Source organism: Sinocyclocheilus grahami, unplaced genomic scaffold (assembly GCF_001515645.1).
Source record: "Sinocyclocheilus grahami isolate Dianchi unplaced genomic scaffold, SAMN03320097.WGS_v1.1 scaffold459.1, whole genome shotgun sequence".
Classification (NCBI taxonomy): domain Eukaryota; kingdom Metazoa; phylum Chordata; class Actinopteri; order Cypriniformes; family Cyprinidae; genus Sinocyclocheilus; species Sinocyclocheilus grahami.
Window position 1 is genome coordinate 766,135 of NW_015505638.1, and position 22,547 is coordinate 788,681.

Consider the following 22,547-nt stretch of genomic DNA (forward strand, 5'->3'; position numbering starts at 1 on the left):
TTACAAAATCAGCAGGGGATCAAATTAATATTTTCCCTACTGTGTGTATATATATATATATAAATAAACGGATAACAACCCAGATCTCAAAACATTTGTACAGTAATAATATGGAAATCTTACCTTTCGGACATCTGCATTTCAGTTCTCCCATCTTGGTTACGTTCACTGTTGTCTCGAATCGATCCTTTCAGTGTGATTACTTTGCAGTCATATGAAGTCTGTTGACTTGTACAACCCTTAACACAAATTACGGAAGTGATGTCTTGATCCGTTTATGTAAGTTACCAAGGAATTGATGATCATTCAGTCATGCTGACCCGTGCTATTGCGTCAATTGTCTTCTTCTCTTTTATTTTCTGTCTGTCTGTCACGCTTGCTTGCTCTGTCTTTCTGTGGGGTGTCTCAGTTGATCCACTGCAGGTAAGGGAATCATTTTTTTCTTTCCTTTCTGTATCGTTTTTACGTCACCCGCTCTTAACCCCCTCTGTTACTCTTTTTCTGCCCTCTGTGCTGGAAAGCCCCGCTACCTCTATTCACCCTCTGCACTTGTGTTTGAATTCTCTTGCCTTCCTTCCTGTTCATGCAGCAATAAACCCCTGAGGCACACACAGAAAATGTCAACATGAGACCTCAGTTTGAGAATTTATTGTGTGATTAGATTACAGCAATCAGCATTATTGAGGACATCCAAACTAAAACAGCTTCTTCAAATAGGCTACTGTTAGGCTATCATAAGTTTGAGACAATGAGGCAGTTCTATACTTCTAAAACTAGGTTTTACACCAACTGTAAAGATGAGGAAAAAGTGTATTATGTTAGCAAAAACTACTGCCATGAAGTGTTTTAAACCTAAACATTTAATTTATTTTAATAACATTTCTGAATAATATCATCACTCTTATTTCTTTCTGAATAGGGGCAGGAATATTTTTAGCAAAATGTATCTGCAAATAGGCTATCTGTTGTTACCTGCTCTGAATCACACATTGTGACCTAAATGTCAGAAAAAAAAGTGAGGTCTGACTTCAAAACCCACAGACACTTTAGTGGAAGGCTGCAATACCATCACGGTGAGAATGTGTGTGTGTTTGTTCCTACTCTTTTCCTCATTTGGTCAGAACTGTTAACAGTGTAGTTTCATATCTTTACTGTAATCTTTAATGTGAGCTGTGCTGTGGCACACAGAACCTTCTACAAATCAGCATGTAATATTTTACTCTGTAGTTTATGGAAAAAGGTCTTTCCTCACAATAGTTATCTAATTTCCAACATATAGCTAAGATAAAATATGCTTTCGTTAGAACAGACACTAAACAAAAACACATACGGTATATGTTTAGGTATCACCCTTGTGATGTAAATAAACATCTAAACTTTTTATAGCTTTTAATAGCTTTTTTGTAATATATACACACATGTAACATTACTTTTGAATAAGTTAACTTTGTATAATTTTTCTACCCACAATTAGAAACATTTAACAATGGCTGTCAAAACAATAAAATAATTGTGATTTATCTCATGATTTTCAACTAGCCTTTAGAAAGGAAATTAAAATGGTAATAATGTAAAATTCTGAATTTTTATTTTAGCACACTTTGAGGGCCCCTGGATCCCAGTTAAAAAATAAAAGCAAAACTTCACATTCAGGATCTACAACAACAGAAGTGGGATTCATGGCCTGCTCTAAAGATTTACCTCTGTAATAGTGACAATTTTACTTCCTTAGATTTGTTTTAAATAAAGCTATGAACACTTTCTGTTTTACTTCCTTTGTCTGGTGTCATTTAGCTTGCTTAGCTCATTTGTAAGTATTAAATAAATGACCGAGTAATTTGTAATGTAGCATGGATTGGCAATGGTCAGTATGTAATGTAGTTGGTAAATGTACTGCTGCATTAGAGTAAATGTTAAGTGTAATGTGTATGAACAATGTATTTTGTAAAACTGCACAACAGCAAAACACAAATAGAACTAAACCGCTCTATACACCACTTTATTTTACATAGTATACTAGTAACTGCTGTAAAATTACTTGTGTGGTTGTTGGAAAACATCTAAAAAACAGTGCAGATAACCTTTTCTTCCTCCGTGCCCCCATCTCTCTCTTTACCCTCTAAACCTGCTATCTTCTCTCCCTCAGTATGGAAGCCCATTTCAGCCACTGAATAAAAAAAATAAATAAAAAAGGTCATTGCGACTTTCTCAAAAGTCTTGTTTAAAGGGTTAGTTCACCCAAAAATGAAAATTAGCCCATAAATTACTCGCCCTCAAATCATCTTAGCTGTATATAACTTTATTCTTTCAGACGAATCCAGTCGGAGTTATATAAATTGTCTTTGATCTTTCAAGCTGTTTAATGCCACTCAGTAGGTGTTGCATGCATCAGTCCAAAATAAGTTAAATAAAGTGTCTCACACAGCTCTGGGGGGTGATCAAAGGCCTCCTGTAGCAAACCGATCCATTTGTCTTACAAAAATATCCAGAAAAATATCCATATCAGCTTGCGCTCACTGTTGTAAATGGAAGCAGTTCCGGGCGGCTGACGTAGGACGCCGGAGTTGTGCATGCGCTGCTCAGAAGTGACGAACGAGGAAGCGCAACGGAGAGATCAAAACAAAGGTCACTTATTAGAAGTACAAAACGAGGATTTGTAAAGAAGAATGTCGGAGGATTTCGATAGAAGCCAAGAGGAAACTGGTTTTCCTTTGCTAAAGTAAGGAAACTTTGCTTCCTTTGCTCCCGTTAACAAACGTTGGTTTTCACGAGACTCACCGGCACATGCGCAACGCTGACCTCATACGTCATCCTCCCGGAGCTGCTTCCATGTACAACTGTTGGCACAAACTACATTAAAGTGATTACGTTTTGAATATGGATATTTGTCTTACAAAAATGCATCGATTTGCTACAGGAGGCCTTTGTTCACCACCCAGAGCCATGTAATACACTTTTTATGGATGGGCGCTTTTTATTTCACTTCTTTTGGACTGATGCATGCAACACCCGCTGAGTGGCATTAAACAGCTTGAAAGATCAAAGACAATTTTTTATATAACTCCTACTGGATTCATCTGAAAAAAAAAAAAGTCATATACACCTAGGATGACTTGAGGGTGAGTAATTTGTGGGCTAATTTTCATTTTTGGGTGAACTAACCCTTTAAATCTCGTAATTGTGACTCTCAGAATTGTGAGTGACATATATAAATAATAATGAGATATAAACTCCCAATTCTGAGCAGTCCCCCCCCCCTCAAAATTGGACTTTATAACTTGCAATTGTAAGTTTCTCACAATTCTGGAGGAAAAAAATTATAATTTCTCAGTGGCAGAAACAGGCTTCCATACCTTTGCAATCTCTCCCTTTCCCGTTTTATATATTTGACTTTCTCATCCTCTTTAATGTCTCCTCACTTTATCTCTCCTTTTCATATCTTACACCAGGAGGCATATTTACTCTGTCTATCAGGTTAAAGTGTTTCTATGGGTTTCAGCATTGTACTGTAACAACTATATTCATTTTCCTTTATATTCATTCATTCTGGATCATGTTGTAAACGGTGCATAAGCTGTCAGTTAACTGAAATGGTGTTCATATTAGTAAAAGATGTTGACTTTTACATAAAAATAAAACTCAAATTACACTAGTATACATTAGTTTTAAAGAATAATATTTTTTAAAAAGTACATAAAAATAAAATGGCTAATTATTACGGCTGTGACAAACTAAAGCCTGGCCTAAAGGCTTTTTTTTTTAAAGGGATAAGCTCTTCATTATGGCCACGTTGTCAGAAGGATCAGTAGACAGATGCAATTGCAGGTACGCTCTTTGAGAATAAAGCAAGCCAAAATAGTCCAAAATCCAAAGGACATAATCCAATATAGAGCAGGCAGTAGTCAGGCAATAGCTGAACAGGAAACTGAGAGCAATGATCCAAAGTACACGTCTTAGTCAAAAATAAATAAATAAATTCCACCTTTAAACAATCTATAAACGTATATTTCTCAAATTCTATTTATTAGTCTTGCTGATCCTAAATACTCGAAGTAGACTCCAACCCTTATCATCAGCAGATTTTTAAAGAATATTACTAATATTTTGCTCTCCATTCTCTCCTAGTGCATTCTTTAAAATTTCTCTCTGAATCATACTTCTGGCAATGCAATAAAACATGGTCTACGGTTTCTTCCTCTCCGCAATATTCACACTTTCCATTATTATGCATAGAGAACGGTTTAGACCAGTGTGACCATTCCTTATTCTTGTTATAACCTTCCCTCTTTCCCATTTCGTCCTCCAGTTCCCATCTTTCCAACTAATGGAATATTTTTTAAACAGATACCTTTGGTTTCTTTGTTCCATTGATTTTGCCACAGCTTTTTGATCTGTCCCTTTATCACCACCTTAGCTTCTGACTTGCTAATATTTCTATGCTGATTTCCACTCTTCAAAGCACATTGAGGCTTTATCTGCCTTTTCATTCCCATCAATTCCAACATGTGCAGGGACCCACACAAACCTAACAGACAAATGTATTTGATGAATTCTGAATAATGATTGTAGTATTTCATACAAGTCCTCTCTACTCCTGGAGTTGCAAAATTTTAAACTCATTAATGCTGCACATGAATCTGATGCAATTACCACTCTCTCTGGCCTGACCTCCTCTACCCATTGCAAAGCAATAATCATGGCCATCATTTCACATGCATATACAGATATATCATCAGTAATTCTCTTTCCACACTCAACATTAAACTCAGGGATTACCACTGCTGCTCTACCGGTTTTAGGATCTTTAGAACCCTCGGTATAAATCTGTAAATGACTGTAATGTCCTCTGATGTATGAATTAAAGATCTAAATTTCCCCCATATTCATCTCTCATCAGTTCAAGGAGGCTAAAATCCATCTCTGGCTGCGGTAAAAACCAAGGAGGTGTAGTTGGCAGAACTACTGTTGCGGAGTAATTCTTCTCCATTATACCCATTTCACTTGCCCTTTTCCTAACAACCCAACCAAAGCCATTTATTTGCCTTTTTCCATGTTCCCAGCATGGTTCAATAGCACTTATTGCAGGATGGTTATGTCCTTGTAAATTCACCCAGTATGTTGTCATGATTTGCGGTCTTAGCTCCAATGGCATTTCCCCCCCCATTTCTACCTGTAACGCTGGCACATATGTGGTTTTAAAAGCCCCACTTAAACTCATTAATGCTGCACATGAATCTGATGCAATTACCACTCTCTCTGGCCTGACCTCCTCTACCCATTGCAAAGCAATAATCATGGCCATCATTTCACATGCATATACAGATATATCATCAGTAATTCTCTTTCCACACTCAACATTAAACTCAGGGATTACCACTGCTGCTCTACCGGTTTTAGGATCTTTAGAACCCTCGGTATAAATCTGTAAATGACTGTAATGTCCTCTGATGTATGAATTAAAGATCTAAATTTCCCCCATATTCATCTCTCATCAGTTCAAGGAGGCTAAAATCCATCTCTGGCTGCGGTAAAAACCAAGGAGGTGTAGTTGGCAGAACTACTGTTGCGGAGTAATTCTTCTCCATTATACCCATTTCACTTGCCCTTTTCCTAACAACCCAACCAAAGCCATTTATTTGCCTTTTTCCATGTTCCCAGCATGGTTCAATAGCACTTATTGCAGGATGGTTATGTCCTTGTAAATTCACCCAGTATGTTGTCATGATTTGCGGTCTTAGCTCCAATGGCATTTCCCCCCCATTTCTACCTGTAACGCTGGCACATATGTGGTTTTAAAAGCCCCACTACATATCCTTAATGTTTGTATTACATCCAATCTTTTCAACAAGGTTTTAGATGCTGACCCATATACCACACATCCATAACTGATCGGATCATCACACACACTTCAAACGAGACCTGTCAGCTCCCACCAAACATCACCACATCTAAAACCTTTTTATACTTATGACATTATCAATACATACCTTCCATGTGAGCCTAGCATCGAACCACACTCCTAAAAATTTGAATGATTCTATCCTTTCCATATGAACACTTTGACCTCATCTTTTTTTTTTTTCCTAATAGAGAGCTTGTTTTTTCAACAGAAAATTTAAATCCCCATTCCAAAGACCACTGCTCCACTCTTTTGATTGTTTCCTGCAACTGTTTCACAACATATTCAACATTTCTACCTCGTTTCCACATTGCCCCATTATCTGCAAACAAAGATTTCCCTATAGCTTGCCCAATATTATTATATACGCATCAATTATTGAAAACAGAGGACTTATAACGCTTCCTTGTGGCGTTCCATTATCCACAAAAAAAAAACAAAAAAAAACAACTTGCTGAAAAAGTTTTTCTGATTGGCAGCCCCAATTATTGCCTCATTTTCATTAAATTTCTATATCCTGCTCTTTTTATATTTTCTTCACTTACCTCTGCGAATTTATCCCACTGTGCCTTTCCAAATACCCACCTTTCTGATATATCTTCCAATTCAACCCTGCTTCCACTACCTACTTTACAAACAATAGGGTAATGATCACTTCCAACAGTTGTTTGATTCATGACTTCCCACAAACAAATACCTGCCAATGACTGTGACACTAATGTCAAGTCTAAACTTGACTCACTACCTGTATAATGATTTATCCTCGTAAAACTCCCATCATTTAAACAAGTCCCACAGCATCCATCAAATCTTCCACTACCAAACCATTCCTATCAGTCCTTTCCCCTCCCCAAAGAGTACTATGAGCATTAAAGTCACCACACCAAATAAACCTTCTATTATCTAATCCCTTTATTGCCTCCAATTTTTCCATTTCCAACCTCTGACATGGATTATAAAAAAAATTCACATTGACCATCCTACCATCCCCTAACCAAACTTCCACAACTACATACTCCAGCTCTTTCCCTTTTTCTATTTCTCTATATGAAATACCTTGCCTAACAAAAGTAGCACATCCTCCCCCATTACATGTACACATCCTTGAATCACAAAATCTAAATTCAACACATTATATCAGGTTTATTTCCTAACCCCTCAATAAATCCTTTAAACTCTTGGCCATTCGACAATAAACTCCTTGCATTCTACTGGAGAACTAACATGATTGGAATTAATCTTGTGACCATGATTCTTCGCTTATGTGTTCCTGTTTAAGCTCTTCTTGTACCCCCTCCCAGAGATTCCTTGAATATTTAAATATCTTGCTGCACTTTTTACAATTATTTCAATTTTCTCAGACCTCCCCTTTGCTTGGAACGTGCAATTAATCACTTCAGCCATGAAATACACAAAATCCTTATTTTTTTACAAGGAACAGATCTCCCTCTTCTATCTGACTGTCATAACCTGTTCATTTGAATGTTCCTTTTCCATTTCTTCTCCACTCTTTTCTCCTTCTGAACCACCTTTACTGCATTGGATATGTCCTTGTTAACTCTTATTTGCTGTATTTCTACTGCCCTTTTGCTCACTTCACACCCCCCATGTGTCACCATATGTGCACCTCCACAATTAGCACATTTAATCTCTGTCCCATCCTCACGTTTCCCATACTCATGCTCCCCTCCACACTTTCATTTTCCTTTACATCCAGCTGCAATGTCCATATTTTTGACATTTGTAACATCTCAAAGGAGGAGGCACATATGCTCTTACATTATAACTCATGTAACCCACTCTCACTTTATCCGGAAACAACCTCTCTTGGAATACCAACAATATTGACAAACTATCAACCCTTTCTCCTCCTTTTCTTGTTTGCAGACGCTTAATTTCAATAACTTTCCCACCCTTATGTTTGACTTCAAATCCTCCAACTTTTCCTCAACTGGGATTCCATATATAACGCCTTTCATAAAGGGTCCATCACCTGTCTTCTTGGCTTTCTCCACCTCTTTGCCACACACTTTAGTCATCTTCCTCGCCTTTTCCCTTTGCATGCACCTCCACAATTAGCACATTTAATCTCTGTCCCATCCTCACGTTTCCCATACTCATGCTCCCCTCCACACTTTCATTTTCCTTTACATCCAGCTGCAATGTCCATATTTTTGACATTTGTAACATCTCAAAGGAGGAGGCACATATGCTCTTACATTATAACTCATGTAACCCACTCTCACTTTATCCGGCAACACCCTCTTGGAATACCAACAATATTGACACACTATCAACCCTTTCTCCTCCTTTTCTTGTTTGCAGACGCTTAATTTCAATAACTTTCCCACCTCCGCACTACACTACCTTCTTTACTCCCATCTGAACTACTGCCTTCTTTACTACTATTTCTTCTAACTCATTTGTTTCTCCGTACTTCCGTCCAATTATTTAAGTCCATATCTTCATATCCACCCTCACCGTCACTACGCCCTTCCATCTTTAGTCCAGTCACAGATCAGTTTATGCATCTCCACGGTTTGAAAGAACCAACACAAAAACACTGACCGCCACACGCACTTCTTCCCAGCCTATGTTCCGCACTTCTTCCCAGCCTATGTTCCGCACTTCTTCCCAGCCTATGTTCCGCACTTCTTCCCAGCCTATGTTCCGCACTTCTTCCCAGCCTATGTTCCGCACTTCTTCCCAGCCTATGTTCCGCACTTCTTCAACCTATGTTCCGACCTCCTCCCCAGCCTATGTTCCGCACTTCTTCCCAGCCTATGTTCCGCACTTCTTCCCAGCCTATGTTCCGCACTTCTTCCTTCTCAAAGCATGTAGAATTTAGTCTCTTTATATAGGGTGTCTAATCAGTGTGAATTGCTTGCATGTGCATCTAATCAGAAGTCAGGTGATTTAGAGCGCTGCCAAGTATTCTGGGATATGGAGTCCAGAGCGGTTCTATTTGAAATCTGAGGTGCATGCTGTCGCACGTCTTCCCAGCCTATGTTCCGCACGTCTTCCCAGCCTATGTTCCGCACGTCTTCCCAGCCTATGTTCCGCACGTCTTCCCAGCCTATGTTCCGCACGTCTTCCCAGCCTATGTTCCGCACGTCTTCCCAGCCTATGTTCCGCACGTCTTCCCAGCCTATGTTCCGCACGTCTTCCCAGCCTATGTTCCGCACGTCTTCCCAGCCTATGTTCCGCACGTCTTCCCAGCCTATGTTCCGCACGTCTTCCCAGCCTATGTTCCGCACGTCTTCCCAGCCTATGTTCCGCACGTCTTCCCAGCCTATGTTCCGCACGTCTTCCCAGCCTATGTTCCGCACGTCTTCCCAGCCTATGTTCCGCACGTCTTCCCAGCCTATGTTCCGCACGTCTTCCCAGCCTATGTTCCGCACGTCTTCCCAGCCTATGTTCCGCACGTCTTCCCAGCCTATGTTCCGCACGTCTTCCCAGCCTATGTTCCGCACGTCTTCCCAGCCTATGTTCCGCACGTCTTCCCAGCCTATGTTCCGCACGTCTTCCCAGCCTATGTTCCGCACGTCTTCCCAGCCTATGTTCCGCACGTCTTCCCAGCCTATGTTCCGCACGTCTTCCCAGCCTATGTTCCGCACGTCTTCCCAGCCTATGTTCCGCACGTCTTCCCAGCCTATGTTCCGCACGTCTTCCCAGCCTATGTTCCGCACGTCTTCCCAGCCTATGTTCCGCACGTCTTCCCAGCCTATGTTCCGCACGTCTTCCCAGCCTATGTTCCGCACGTCTTCCCAGCCTATGTTCCGCACGTCTTCCCAGCCTATGTTCCGCACGTCTTCCCAGCCTATGTTCCGCACGTCTTCCCAGCCTATGTTCCGCACGTCTTCCCAGCCTATGTTCCGCACGTCTTCCCAGCCTATGTTCCGCACGTCTTCCCAGCCTATGTTCCGCACGTCTTCCCAGCCTATGTTCCGCACGTCTTCCCAGCCTATGTTCCGCACGTCTTCCCAGCCTATGTTCCGCACGTCTTCCCAGCCTATGTTCCGCACGTCTTCCCAGCCTATGTTCCGCACGTCTTCCCAGCCTATGTTCCGCACGTCTTCCCAGCCTATGTTCCGCACGTCTTCCCAGCCTATGTTCCGCACGTCTTCCCAGCCTATGTTCCGCACGTCTTCCCAGCCTATGTTCCGCACGTCTTCCCAGCCTATGTTCCGCACGTCTTCCCAGCCTATGTTCCGCACGTCTTCCCAGCCTATGTTCCGCACGTCTTCCCAGCCTATGTTCCGCACGTCTTCCCAGCCTATGTTCCGCACGTCTTCCCAGCCTATGTTCCGCACGTCTTCCTTCTCAAAGCATGTAGAATTTAGTCTCTTTATATAGGGTGTCTAATCAGTGTGAATTGCTTGCATGTGCATCTAATCAGAAGTCAGGTGATTTAGAGCGCTGCCAAGTATTCTGGGATATGGAGTCCAGAGCGGTTCTATTTGAAATCTGAGGTGCATGCTGTGAATTGTAGTTCACTGACCTGACACACGTAATTTGATATGTTATGTAATTTATAAATATCCATGAGTTCCCAAATACTTTTTGGGCCACAGTACATATTGATCTTATGTATTTAAATAACTGAATAACTTTGAAACTTTAAATGAATGCATAATTAATGTTAATATGCTGGATATGCCCACAACAGTCTGTCTGGAGCAGCCATGTCCGCCCTCCAGTTCATGTCAGTTCAGGGTGAACGCCCACTGACAGATGTTGGGAAACACTTAGTTTAAGTATGTTGACTGTTTTTTAGGGGAAAAGAGGGCTGGACATGATGATGCACACAGAGCATGAAAGTGAAAGTGCAGAAGAAGGAGAGCACGGGTTATGTTTTAACACTTCTCATCATGATCGTTTTTTGGTATGTATGTATTTCTCTACATAGAATCTTTCCGAATATTGCATGGATTCTAAAAGAAATGAAGTGTATTTTTAATATTGATTGTCATCTATCTATCTATCTATCTATCTATCTATCTATCTATCTATCTATCTATCTATCATTGCATGCTTCCTTTGGTTTTGTTCTTAATGTCTATCCCTGTCTTTTCTACTTTACTCATTTTGGACCTACTATTTTCACCCTTGGTTGCTATTATGAATTTTTTTTTTACTTTTCCACTCCCTGTCCAGTGTTATTGTCCTTCTCTTTCCTGTGTGTGGGTCCGTGCTGTCAGCTGGATGGGTGCAATCACCTGGACATCCACAAGGGTATGATCCCTATTCCAACCTGACTTGGAAAAAGTGTGCTCCGACCGGTCACAAAATCACACTCACTCTCATACATCTGGACCTAGAAGAAAGCTTTGAGTGTGAGGATGATGCCTTGAAGGTATGTGTGTTTGAGAGAGGTTTTTTTTTAAAGTGAAAATTGTATCTCTGTGTACTTAGAAGTGCAGTTTTATGTTAAAGGAATAGTTTACCCAAAAATGAAAAGTTGCTAAAAAATTACCCCCAGGCCGACCAAAATGTAGATGAGTTTATTTCTTCATTGGAACAGATCTGGAGAAATGTAGCATTACATCACTCTTTCACCAATGGATCCTCTGCAGTGAATGGGTGCCGTCAGAATGAGAGTTCAAACAACTGATAAAAACATAGCAATAATCCACATATCAACATGAATCCTGCCCATCAATTAACATGTGAAGCAAAAAGCTGCGTGTTTGTAAGAAACATTTCTATTATTAAGGCGTTTAAACTTTATACGGTGCTTCTGGACAAAATATGAGTCCATAATCCTTAATAACACTTCCCCAAGTGAAGACGTCCCCTGTTGTCCTCTCACATCAAAATCCACTGACATATTTCTCTACAACTGTTTTGGACTGTTTTTGTTTGTAAATGGTGCTTGATCTGTGCATATTTATCTCCTGATTCAGACAAGATGACTTTTTCACTGGAGAAGGCAATATAATGGATAGAGGATTGATATTTTAGTGAAAGCAATGGTTTGAAGTTAAAAACATCTTGATGAGTTCTTTATTCGCGCAAGTGATGTAATGCTACATTTCTCCAAATCTGTTTTGATGAAGAAACAAACTCATCTACGTCAGATGGCCCGAGGTTGAGTAAATTTTCAGCAAATTTCCATTTTGTGGCGAACTATTCCTTTAAAGAGAGTGTTTGTGTGACAATAAGATCTACTACAGTGTATATTTTACATAGATTATTGAGACTTTGTGTATTGTAAGTGACAACAATTTTTGTCCAGTTATATGCAGATGAGGTGCTTCTTTTCACTCTGTGTGAACACAAGTCCATGAAGGAGCTGCAGGCTTCTGTCAATCCTTTCCTCCACTCTTCCCCTGGTGGTTGTCTCTCTGTTTCATTTCTCGCAGACTACTCAAACACTGAGAGACACACTGGATTTCGAGGCTTTTACACCATACAGGGTGAGTAATCGATGATGAGTAATACATTGACTACTGGGCAGAAAGCATATGAGATTATTTGTGGATCACTGAGAGTGTTATTGGTTATTGCTGATCTAAGTTGTAACCTCAAATTCTGCTGACTTATAGATGTTGATGAGTGTAAGGACCCTGAAAATGAGTGCACCCAACTCTGCAATAACTACATTGGAGGTTATCGCTGTTTCTGTAGACCAGGTTACATCCTTGACTCTGATAAGCACACCTGCCAAGGTAATGATGAATGGTTGTGGTTGAATGAGATTTTGAAACGTGTATTTTGGCTGTCTTGTTGATTTAGTGCAATTAATTATGAAAGGAATACAGTCAACCAGTCATTATTCAAAATAATTCTTCTTTTTATTCCGCATTTTACATAGCTATTTAACAAGTAAATATATAAATGGACATGAAATATTGATTTGAAATCAAATAATTTCATAATTTGTATATGCTTCCACTAAGAAAAAAGATTCAAATGTGCTAAACAATCAGCATAGCAACAAGACTAAACTAAGACTAAAGTTTTAATAATCATTGTAATTCTATGGAAATAGGGAACTCCACACTGCTATAACGACACAGAGAAACTATATTGTTGGAATCACTTTCAGAATGATTTTTCCAGGTGATGAATGATTAAAACAATGAAAGCCAACCTGAAGTCAAGAACTTGAGCATTTAACATGGCAGACAACATGACTGCAGCATGCACTTATAATAAAAAGAATGTGATTGTCCATTTGACTCTGCCTTTACTCATGAACTGAAAAAACACATTATAAAAACTCATAGGACAATCTTGAGGGAACCAGTGGCAAATAAGCCTTCAGGGTTTTGACGTCACGGCTGCAGTACTTAATTGTCTTCAAGTTTTGACATGTTTTTGAAACGTACATCTTTAAATTGGTTATGCAATATATGTCTTTAATTTGACATACGTAATTAAGTTGATTCATTTTTTATTTACTTGACAGACCTATTTTATACATAATCCCTAAAGCAGTGACACAGTTTTTGTTTTCTCTCTGTGTGTCAGTTAGCTGCAGTGAAGATCACACAGGCTCTCAAGAAGGTGTGCTGATGTCACCTGACTGGCCCGAGCCGTACCCTGAAAGCTCTTTGTGTTCTTACACTCTGGCTGTAGAAGAGGGTCTGCAGTTTGAACTGACATTTGGGGGGGTATTTGATGTGGAGAAAGAGAATGGACAGTGCATCGACTCATTAACTGTATGCAACATGTTTAATGCAATTTGAAGCAATTTAATTGTTTCTTTCTCTTTGTATTTCTCCTCGTTGACCTCTTTTCTCCTTCTGTATTCATTCCATCTAGATAAAACCTCTCTATGGTGACATTAAGACATTTTGCGGAAGGGATGTCCCTCCATCCCTCCTCACAAGGTCTCAACGTGTTGAGATTATCTTCAGGACAGACCATAAAGGAGCAAACCGAGGGTTTAGTCTCAGTTACAAAACGAGAGGTGTGCCTGTTGCCAACCCATCCTTAACACTAAACAAGGATATACTGCATGTTCAGGATTGGTGGGACAACATAATCTGAGAATCTTCCATCGAAAAACTCATGTTGATGTGTGACTAATCTGAATATTGATGGTTGATTGAAAAGTGCTGAGAGTTGTTTCTTTACATGTTATGTTGTTGTTTGTTTGCTTTCTTACAGGGATGAAATGTACTGGACCCGTGACACCAAAATCTAGTCTGAACCCACAGCATTCTGAATATCCCATTGGCTACAAAGTTACAGTGAAATGTGACAAAGGATATGTATTAAAATCAGTAAGTATTTCAGGCTGATTGATTTGACCTTCTAAGGCTGAAGGGCCACAGATTAAAGTTATGGGTTTGCTGAGAAACATTTTAGAAAATGTTCTTTTAAATATCTATTAAAATTTGTAATATAATATTAGTAAATAAAGTCTCATGAAATATAATTCAGTTAAATTGATCATATCTAACAGAATATTATTATATGTGACCCTGGACCACAAAACCAGTCTTAAGTCACTTGGGTATATTTTTAGCAATAGCCAAAAAAACATTGTATGCGTCAAAATGATCGATTTTTCTTTTATGCCAAAAATCATTAGGATATTAAGTAAAGATCATGTTCCATGAAGATGTTTTGTAAATTTCCTACCGTAAATATATCAAAACTTAATTTTTGATTAGTAATATGCAATGCTAAGAACTTCATTTGGACAACTTTAAAGGCGATTTTCTCAGTATTTCGATTTTTTATTCTATTATTTTGAATAATTTTCTCAGCATTTTGATTCCAGATGTTCAAATAGTTGTATCTAAGCCAAATATTGTCTGATCCTAACAAACCATAAATCAATGGAAAGCTTATTTATTCAGCTTTCAGCATAAATCTTATAACCTATATCTTATAACCTATAAACCTAATATTATCTACAATTTCAAAACATTGACCCTTATGACTGGTTTTGCGGTCCCAGGGTCACATATTAAGAAATTATATTTTAATAAATATAATTGAAATGCATATTGCTTTAAAATTTGGATATTATGTTTTGCTGTTATATGATATCAGTCGGCATGATATATCAGCATGTACTTTAGTTTATGAGGGGAATTTTTTTTTTAATCATTGAAACTCACATTTAGCATGAAATGTTCCATAGCATGAATCAGCTGAGGTTGAGTATGAAGCCACATGCCAGAAGAATGGACAGTGGAGTCCTGTTATCCCCTGTGAACGTGAGAAAATGTCTTCTTATAATACCTTCTTGTCTTGATTTCTGAACAATCCACTTTTTTTATAGACAAAGGCTAATTAATTTTTAACTGACTATTTTTCTCCCTCTCTCTAATCTTAGAATTAAATAGGCTGTTTCACTGCCGTTCTCCCTACACTCTTAAAAATAAAGGTGCTTCACGATGCCATAGAAGAACCTTTTTGTCTAAATGGTTCCATAAAGAACCTTTAACATCTGAAGAACCTTTTTGTTTCACAAAAGGTTCTTTGTGGTGAAAGAAGGTTCTTCAGATTATAAAAAGATAAGAAAGAGATGGTTCTTTAAAGAACCTTTGACTGAATGGTTCTTTGTGGAACCAAAAATGGTTCTTCTATGGCATCGTTTGAAGAACCTTTTGAAGCACCTTTATTTTTAAGAGTGTATATACAGTAAATTATGTCATGCAATGTTACAAAACCTAGCACAAACTTGTGGCATACAATTGGATGCATGATGGGCACACCAAGAGTACAATGCCCAGAAATTTTTTGGAAGCTCACTAGGTTTGGAGACACATCCAAAATGCAGGAAGCTGAAAATGTTCATGTGTCATAAAAAAAAGCACTGTAGCATTACATCACTCTCTCACCAATGGATCCTCTGCAGTGAATGGGTGCCGTCAGAATGAGAGTTCAAACAACTGATAAAAACACTGCAATAATCCACATGTAATCAACACAAACCCTGTCCATTAATTAACATCCTGTAAAGCAAAAAGCTGCATGTTTGTAATAAACATTTATATCATTAAGGCGTTTAAACTTAAAAGCACTTGTTTTCTTCCTTAGCTGTGGATTGCGGCATTCCAGAGCTTCCTGAATTAATGGAGCTATCAGAAAAAGATCCTTTAACAACGTATCTGAACCAGATCAGTCTCAAGTGTGAAAATGAATTTTATCAACTGGATAAAAATGGTGAGATGTGTATGGTTTATGTAAACTATGTTGATGTAATTCTTACCAAAATACTAATTAGTTCTACATTTTTTACTGTCTTCGCTTTCCTCAGGTAATTTTACCTGTAATGCTGATGGTAACTGGGTGTCTGAGAGTGGTCAAAAATTAACAGAAGATTTGCCTAAATGTGAACCAGGTATTCATTCTGAATACACCTATAAAGTATAAACCCAGATATACTTTATCTTACATATCTCTTTTTCATATATTTCTTATTTCTCTCTCTTTCTCTTTTAGTGTGTGGAATTAATACAGACACCTCTTTTGGTGGAAGAGTCTTTGGTGGGAAGCCAGCATTAATTAAACAGATTCCCTGGCAACTCTTTCATAAGAAAAGTCCCAGAGGTGGTGCATCTTTAATCAATGATTACTGGGCTCTAACAGCAGCTCACGTAGTGGATGGATACGAAACAACCACAATGAATTGGTTAGGGGGAATAGTTGATGGTAAAAGCCAAAACCCAGTCTCTATGGAGACTGAGAAGATCATAATTCACCCAAATTATCAAAGAGTCGGTAGAGATTCTCCATCTAACTATGATAATGATATTGCACTCATCAAAATGTCTACCAGGGTGCCTCTAGGTCCACACATCAGGCCAGTGTGTCTCCCAAAGAAAAAAAATGAACCTGTGGAGGAGGGCACAATCTCAGGTTTTGGAAGAATGAAAGAAGATAAAAATAGTAGATATCTGCTTTATGGACATGTCCAGATACATCCACTTGATAATTGTGATTCAGAGGGTTTGCCTGTCACCGATAACATGATCTGCGCTGGAGGAGACGAAGTAGACAGTTGTCAAGGTGACAGTGGAGGTCCTTTGTTTTCTCCTTTTCTGGGCTATGGGTCTCCAGACAAGCCTTATCATCTTACAGGCATTGTTTCATGGGGTCCTATTGGATGTGGGAATAAAAGCGTTAAGGGCTACTATACTAAAGTCCAAAACTACCTGGATTGGATCAAGGAAACCATAGAAAAAAACTAACATCAAAGCGCTAAAATAATATACACCTACACCAATTGTTAACTGTAATGAAGTTACTCTTTGCTGTATCTGATGATCTATGTATACGCCTCTGCTATTTCTATGAATAATTCAGAATTTTGAAACTTTTATATTACGTTCTTTTATACTCACCAATAAAACCATTTTCACATGTAAAGATTTTCAGCATCTTATTTTCTATTTTATATCAAATGTTCTGGCAAGGCCATTTTTGTCTAATGTTAACAACATTACACTAATTTCAAAGGTAATCCAGCCTACACCAATTGTTAACTGTAATGAAGTTACTCTTTGCTGTATCTGATGATCTATGTATATGCATCTGCTATTTCTATGAATAATTCAGAATTTTGAAACTTTTATATTAAGTTCTTTTATACTCACCAATAAAACCATTTTCACATGTAAAGATTTTCAGCATCTTATTTTCTATTTTATATCAAATGTTCTGGCAAGGTCATTTTTGTCTAATGTTAACAACATTACACTAATTTCAAAGGTAATCCATCGTCTGCAGCTGGTTTTTCTAACAGATAACTCAAATCACCAGTCACACTTGGGATTCACCGCATTCTATCAGGCTGTTGGTGAGTTATATACATATTTGAAGCACATTACAATATTGATTAGTATTGTATTATATTGTGTATTTGATTGTAGTTGTTTTTCCATCCACAAATTTTAATGGAAATTTTGGGATACAGAGGGGGGGAAATGGGCGAATATAAATGTTACGGCATGCAGTTATGTTTTTTTTTTATTCAATAAGAAGATATGCACAAAACCAAATAAATTGCGTTCCCAAACATCAGGCATCTAAGGCACCAATACATTTTTTTGTGCCAATTTCACAGGAAATGACCGTTTTCTTCTCTTGGACACGTGGGATGGAAATGTGCTATATTCTCAGTTCTTTAATGCAATATTGCAATTTTCTGTAAGTTAAATTTAATAAGATAAATTCACAACTTAGGATAGAAACTGAAACTATCTACAGTATACATTGATACATCATAGTTGGTGCAGACAAGTGACTGTCTGTCTTTATAAGTGAGTCATTGAATCATTCGCTCAACCATTTCATTTAAAAACACTGATTCAAGTATGGTGTGTTGCTCTGTGACACGGAATGGTCAATTCATCGTTGGCTTTGTTTGAAACTATTTTCATTGCCACAACAAAAATAGACACACTAACTGGTCTAAAATATTGTGTCTGAAATTTGATAAATATTTATTTCTTGTTGTATAAAAGCAATATGCTGAATATTGGAACAACAGTACTGTTGCTTGTGTTGTATGTTATTTAATTAAACATAATTAAATAATTCAGTGGTGTAGTAACGCCATAACTTTTTGTGTGCATCATTTAATGCTTCTATACCTGTTCCCTTAGACATAGATGAGTGTTCCTCTTCCAGTGTGGAAAACGCACCATGTTCACAGATATGCCTCAACACTCTTGGCTCCTACCTGTGTGCCTGTCACCATGGTTACATGTTACGGGCCGACCAACGCACCTGTGTCTGTGAGTGTGTTCATTAATAAATCCCCAGGCGCTGTGATGTTTACATTTCCAGCACACTGCTTATTTGATGGACGTTAGTGGTTCTAAACACAGTTTTAATTTTCTAAAAGATGTTTTACCATTTTTCTGGAATTTTTTCTAAATGCTTAAACATTTTTTAAATTGTGATTTTTAATAGTTTATTTGCAATTTCTATTTACATTTAATCATTGCATTCTAATGAATGGTCATCAAAATAATAGTATAAAGAAAACAATATAGGTATACAAATAATGTAATATATAAACAATAAACCAGGGTTATCATTAACTAAAACGAAAACTATTAAAAACATTTGTATTAACTGAAATAAAGCTGAAATAAAATAAAATACAAATATTGAATGAAAGACAATAGTAAACAAAATTACAACAAAAAAATCTACAAAATGTTAACAAAAACTGTCATAGTATATAAATATACTTAAAAAAAAACACCATATAAACCATAATCTAGCTTTACATACAGGCGAAAAGATAACCTGTAGCAAGTGGTATGTGTTTCTTCCCTGTGTTAGTGGAGTGTGGAGGTGGGGTGCACAGTGAATTAGAGGGGACCATCTCGAGTCCTGGGTTCCCAGACATGTCCCCTCTTGATCTGGACTGCGTCTACACCATCTCTGTGCAGCCAGGCTTCATGATCACTCTCAACTTCAGCCAGAACTTCCACATAGAGCAGGTCTACAATCAAGGACAGACATGCCTCTTCCATTGGCTGCAAGTATGCTTTGCTATATGTTATATATCTTCATGAAATATCTTCATATTTGTATATGTATATGTATATGTATGTTTATCTACTTTTCATTCTTTCTCAGGTGTCTGTCCAAGGAAAAAAGCCCCAAAAGTACTGTGGCAGAAAAAGCCCCGAAGTCCTGAATACAGGCGCTCACTTTGTCCAGCTGGAGTATCACACTGACAGATACGGACAGAGTCAGGGGTGGAGCTTACATTACACCACACAGAGTGAGAGAGAAAACTGTTTTTTTTTTTTGGCAGAATAGTGTCATTTCATCCAGATTAATATGAACAATCTGAAATGGAGATAAATAAATAAAGTGCTTCAAATACACACATCAACATTCGATCTTAATTGCAAAGAAAGAGGGCGGGAAAAGGTGCGCGTGGGGAGAAAAGAGCAGTGCTCGTGCTATTGTGGCTCCGGGGGGGGTGGGGCGGGGGGGGGGGGGGGGGGAACACTAATATTATAAATTCTCAAATATCTGTGGAGCTAATTAGTCCAATTTCCTCACATCTTTTTTAAAGGGGTACAGTGTCCACATCCAGGCATTATCGGCAATGGATCAATCACACCAAATTTTGCGCAGTACTTGTACAGAGACTACATTCATGTGCGCTGTAAGCCAGGATACAAGCTCATGATGGTGAGGTATACAATAATGCTGATAGTAAAGCAATAACTTTAAGGGGCCATTCACAAAGAAGTGTTTTTGTGGTTAAAAATGCGAGACAAGGGGCAGTGGAATGAAAGACACATATTAAAAAAAGCTGATCATTTTTAGAACATTGTGTCATGTGTGAGATGCTGCAAAAGATAGATACAATACATAAGCGCAACAGTAAAGCGCATGTTTGCATAGAAAATCCATAGAAAAGCAGGTCAGTGGAACACAAAAATGAATTGTGTGTGAACAGCCCCTAAGAGTGCATTAATGATTATAGACAAGGATTCGATGGGGAAATATGGTGATGATTTCATAAAGCATTTACCTTTGCCTTCTTAAAGGGAGAGAAGGAGATTTCAAGTTTTAAGTCCATATGTCAGAGTAATGGAAAATGGCATTTGACACTGCCAGAGTGCAAGAGTGAGTAAATACTCATCACCTGATTTTGCATTGGACTACACTGTATCCATTCATCATTTCATTCCTATGTATCATCCACATTACAGTTATTGACTGTGGAGCTCCAAAGCTGCTGTTGAATGGAGACTTTCAGTTTATCAGTGGAGAAAACAATGAATATCTTTCGGTCATAGAGTATCACTGCAATGAGCCATACTACAGATTTAAGGATACCGCCAAAGGTCAGATACTGTACAAAACCCACCGTTGTTCTTTGTGATTGATGAATCATGACCTAATTTCCTTTCTTTCTTTCACTTGTGTAGTAACATACAGGTGTGCAGTTGAAAGAAAATGGACAGAAGTCAACAACAATGATATTATTCCACCTTGTTATCCTGGTAATAATTGTGGCTTGACAAACAGACAGATAAAGAGAGATTTTATTATTATTATTATTATTATTTTGTGCATTTGCACTATTATTATTTAACTTTATTGGTAACACTTTACAATAAGGTTCCATTAGTTAATGTTAGTTAATGTATTAACTAACATGAACAAACAATGAAAAATACATTTATTACAGTATTTATTAATCTTTGTTAATGTTAGTTAATGAAAATACAGTTGTTCATAGTTAGTTCATGTTAATTCACAGCGCATTAACTAATGTTAACAAGCACAACCTTTGATTTTAATAATGCAGTAGTAACTGTTGAAATTAACATTAACTAAGATTAATAAATGCTGTAGAAGTATTGTTCATACTTAGTTCATGTTAACTAAAGTAGTTAACTAATGTTAACTAATGAACCTTATTTTAAAGTGTTACCACTTTAGTTTACATTACACATATGTTCATGTGTTTGTTTCTTTTTTAAACTTTTTAGAGTGTGGAATGAACACAGAACTCAGTGTTGGTGGCAGAGTCTTTGGTGGGATGCCAGCCAGACCAGGACAGATTCCCTGGCAGCTTCTCCATAAGACTCATACCAGAGGTGGTGCATCTCTGATCAGTGATTACTGGGCTCTTACAGCTGCTCATGTGGTAGATGGACTTGAAAACATTAACATGACTTGGCTTGGTGGAATAATTAATGCTAGGAACAAAAACCCAGTCATGATGGAGGCAGAGAAGATTATAATTCACCCAAATTATCAGAAGGTTTCTTTCAGGGGTCATCAAACAAACTATGATAATGATATTGCACTGATCAAAATGTCTGCTAGAGTGCCTCTCGGTCCAAACATCAGGCCAGTGTGTCTGCCAAACAAAACTCGTGAATCTGTAATGGAGGGTACAATGGGAACAGTATCAGGCTTTGGAGGGTTTAAAGAGGGCTTAACAAGTGAAATTTTACAATATGGGCATATTCAGGAATATTCTTCTAAACAGTGTGTTTTCGAGGACCTGCCTGTCACTGATAACATGTTCTGTGCTGGAGATGATGTTAAACATGTTGACAGTTGTCAAGGTGACAGTGGGGGTCCTCTGTTCTTCCCCATGTTGGGCCATGGAACTAAAGAGCAGCGCTACGAGGTGAGGGGCATTGTGTCATGGGGTCCTGTAAGATGTGGTCAAGTTTCTAAAGCTTACTACACTAAAGTGCAGAACTACCTGGGCTGGATTGAAGAAACAATGACAAATAATTAACATCCGCTTTGCAAGATGATTTTGTCCCCTGAAAGACAAAAAAAATCTAATAAAAAATGAACCTCTCACTGACCATTTCTATTTATTTCTTTTCTATGAAAAGGGTAGCACATATTGTAAACAAACCACAATTTAGACCTACACTATAGAAGTACTGCCTAAAATTGTGTCTGCAGACTTTAACTTTTCCCTCTGGCCTAAAAAGTCTCTCTATCACAAATATTTAGCTTTCACTGATTTTGTAGCACAGCCAAATCAAACAAATCTGTCTTTTAACATTACTGCTAGACCCTTGCTCTGTCATTAGAGAGGCACCACAAGCATAGCCATGGAAAAACTACGGAAACACCTTTTACCTTCTTTATAATTTTTGTGAAAAAGCTGTGTCTGCTATGGCTTTCCTTTTTAAGTGTTTCCTCACTTCAAAATACTGTAAAATCT

At 38.1% G+C, this 22,547-nt stretch overlaps 2 protein-coding genes across 4 annotated transcripts; both read left to right on the forward strand.

Annotated features, from left to right (window-relative positions):
- The first annotated feature begins 10,694 nt into the window (after nucleotides 1-10,694).
- Nucleotides 10,695-17,193, forward strand: LOC107552857 (mannan-binding lectin serine protease 2-like). Of its 3 annotated transcripts, XM_016234871.1 has the most exons (11): nucleotides 10,695-10,784; nucleotides 11,057-11,255; nucleotides 12,138-12,318; nucleotides 12,448-12,570; nucleotides 13,376-13,566; nucleotides 13,670-13,817; nucleotides 14,018-14,133; nucleotides 15,003-15,078; nucleotides 15,905-16,030; nucleotides 16,125-16,208; nucleotides 16,310-17,193. In XM_016234871.1, exons 1-11 carry the CDS (start codon nucleotides 10,714-10,716, stop codon nucleotides 17,056-17,058), a joined length of 2,064 nt encoding a protein of 687 aa, XP_016090357.1. In that variant the 5' UTR covers nucleotides 10,695-10,713; the 3' UTR covers nucleotides 17,059-17,193. The 3 variants fall into 3 exon arrangements, with proteins under 3 accessions (XP_016090357.1, XP_016090359.1, XP_016090358.1); XM_016234873.1 differs by lacking the exons at nucleotides 15,905-16,030; nucleotides 16,125-16,208; nucleotides 16,310-17,193 and adding exons at nucleotides 15,198-15,229; nucleotides 15,498-15,883; XM_016234872.1 differs by lacking the exons at nucleotides 16,125-16,208; nucleotides 16,310-17,193 and having other exon boundaries at nucleotides 14,986-15,078; nucleotides 15,905-16,024.
- A 164-nt stretch (nucleotides 17,194-17,357) lies between these two features.
- Nucleotides 17,358-22,163, forward strand: LOC107552796 (mannan-binding lectin serine protease 2-like). Its single transcript, XM_016234791.1, has 10 exons — nucleotides 17,358-17,375; nucleotides 17,579-17,666; nucleotides 18,475-18,606; nucleotides 19,163-19,365; nucleotides 19,463-19,610; nucleotides 19,911-20,029; nucleotides 20,392-20,470; nucleotides 20,557-20,691; nucleotides 20,776-20,850; nucleotides 21,343-22,163. The coding sequence occupies exons 1-10, from the start codon at nucleotides 17,358-17,360 to the stop codon at nucleotides 22,104-22,106; spliced, it is 1,761 nt and encodes a 586-aa protein (XP_016090277.1). The 3' UTR covers nucleotides 22,107-22,163.
- Nucleotides 22,164-22,547: the final 384 nt, after the last annotated feature.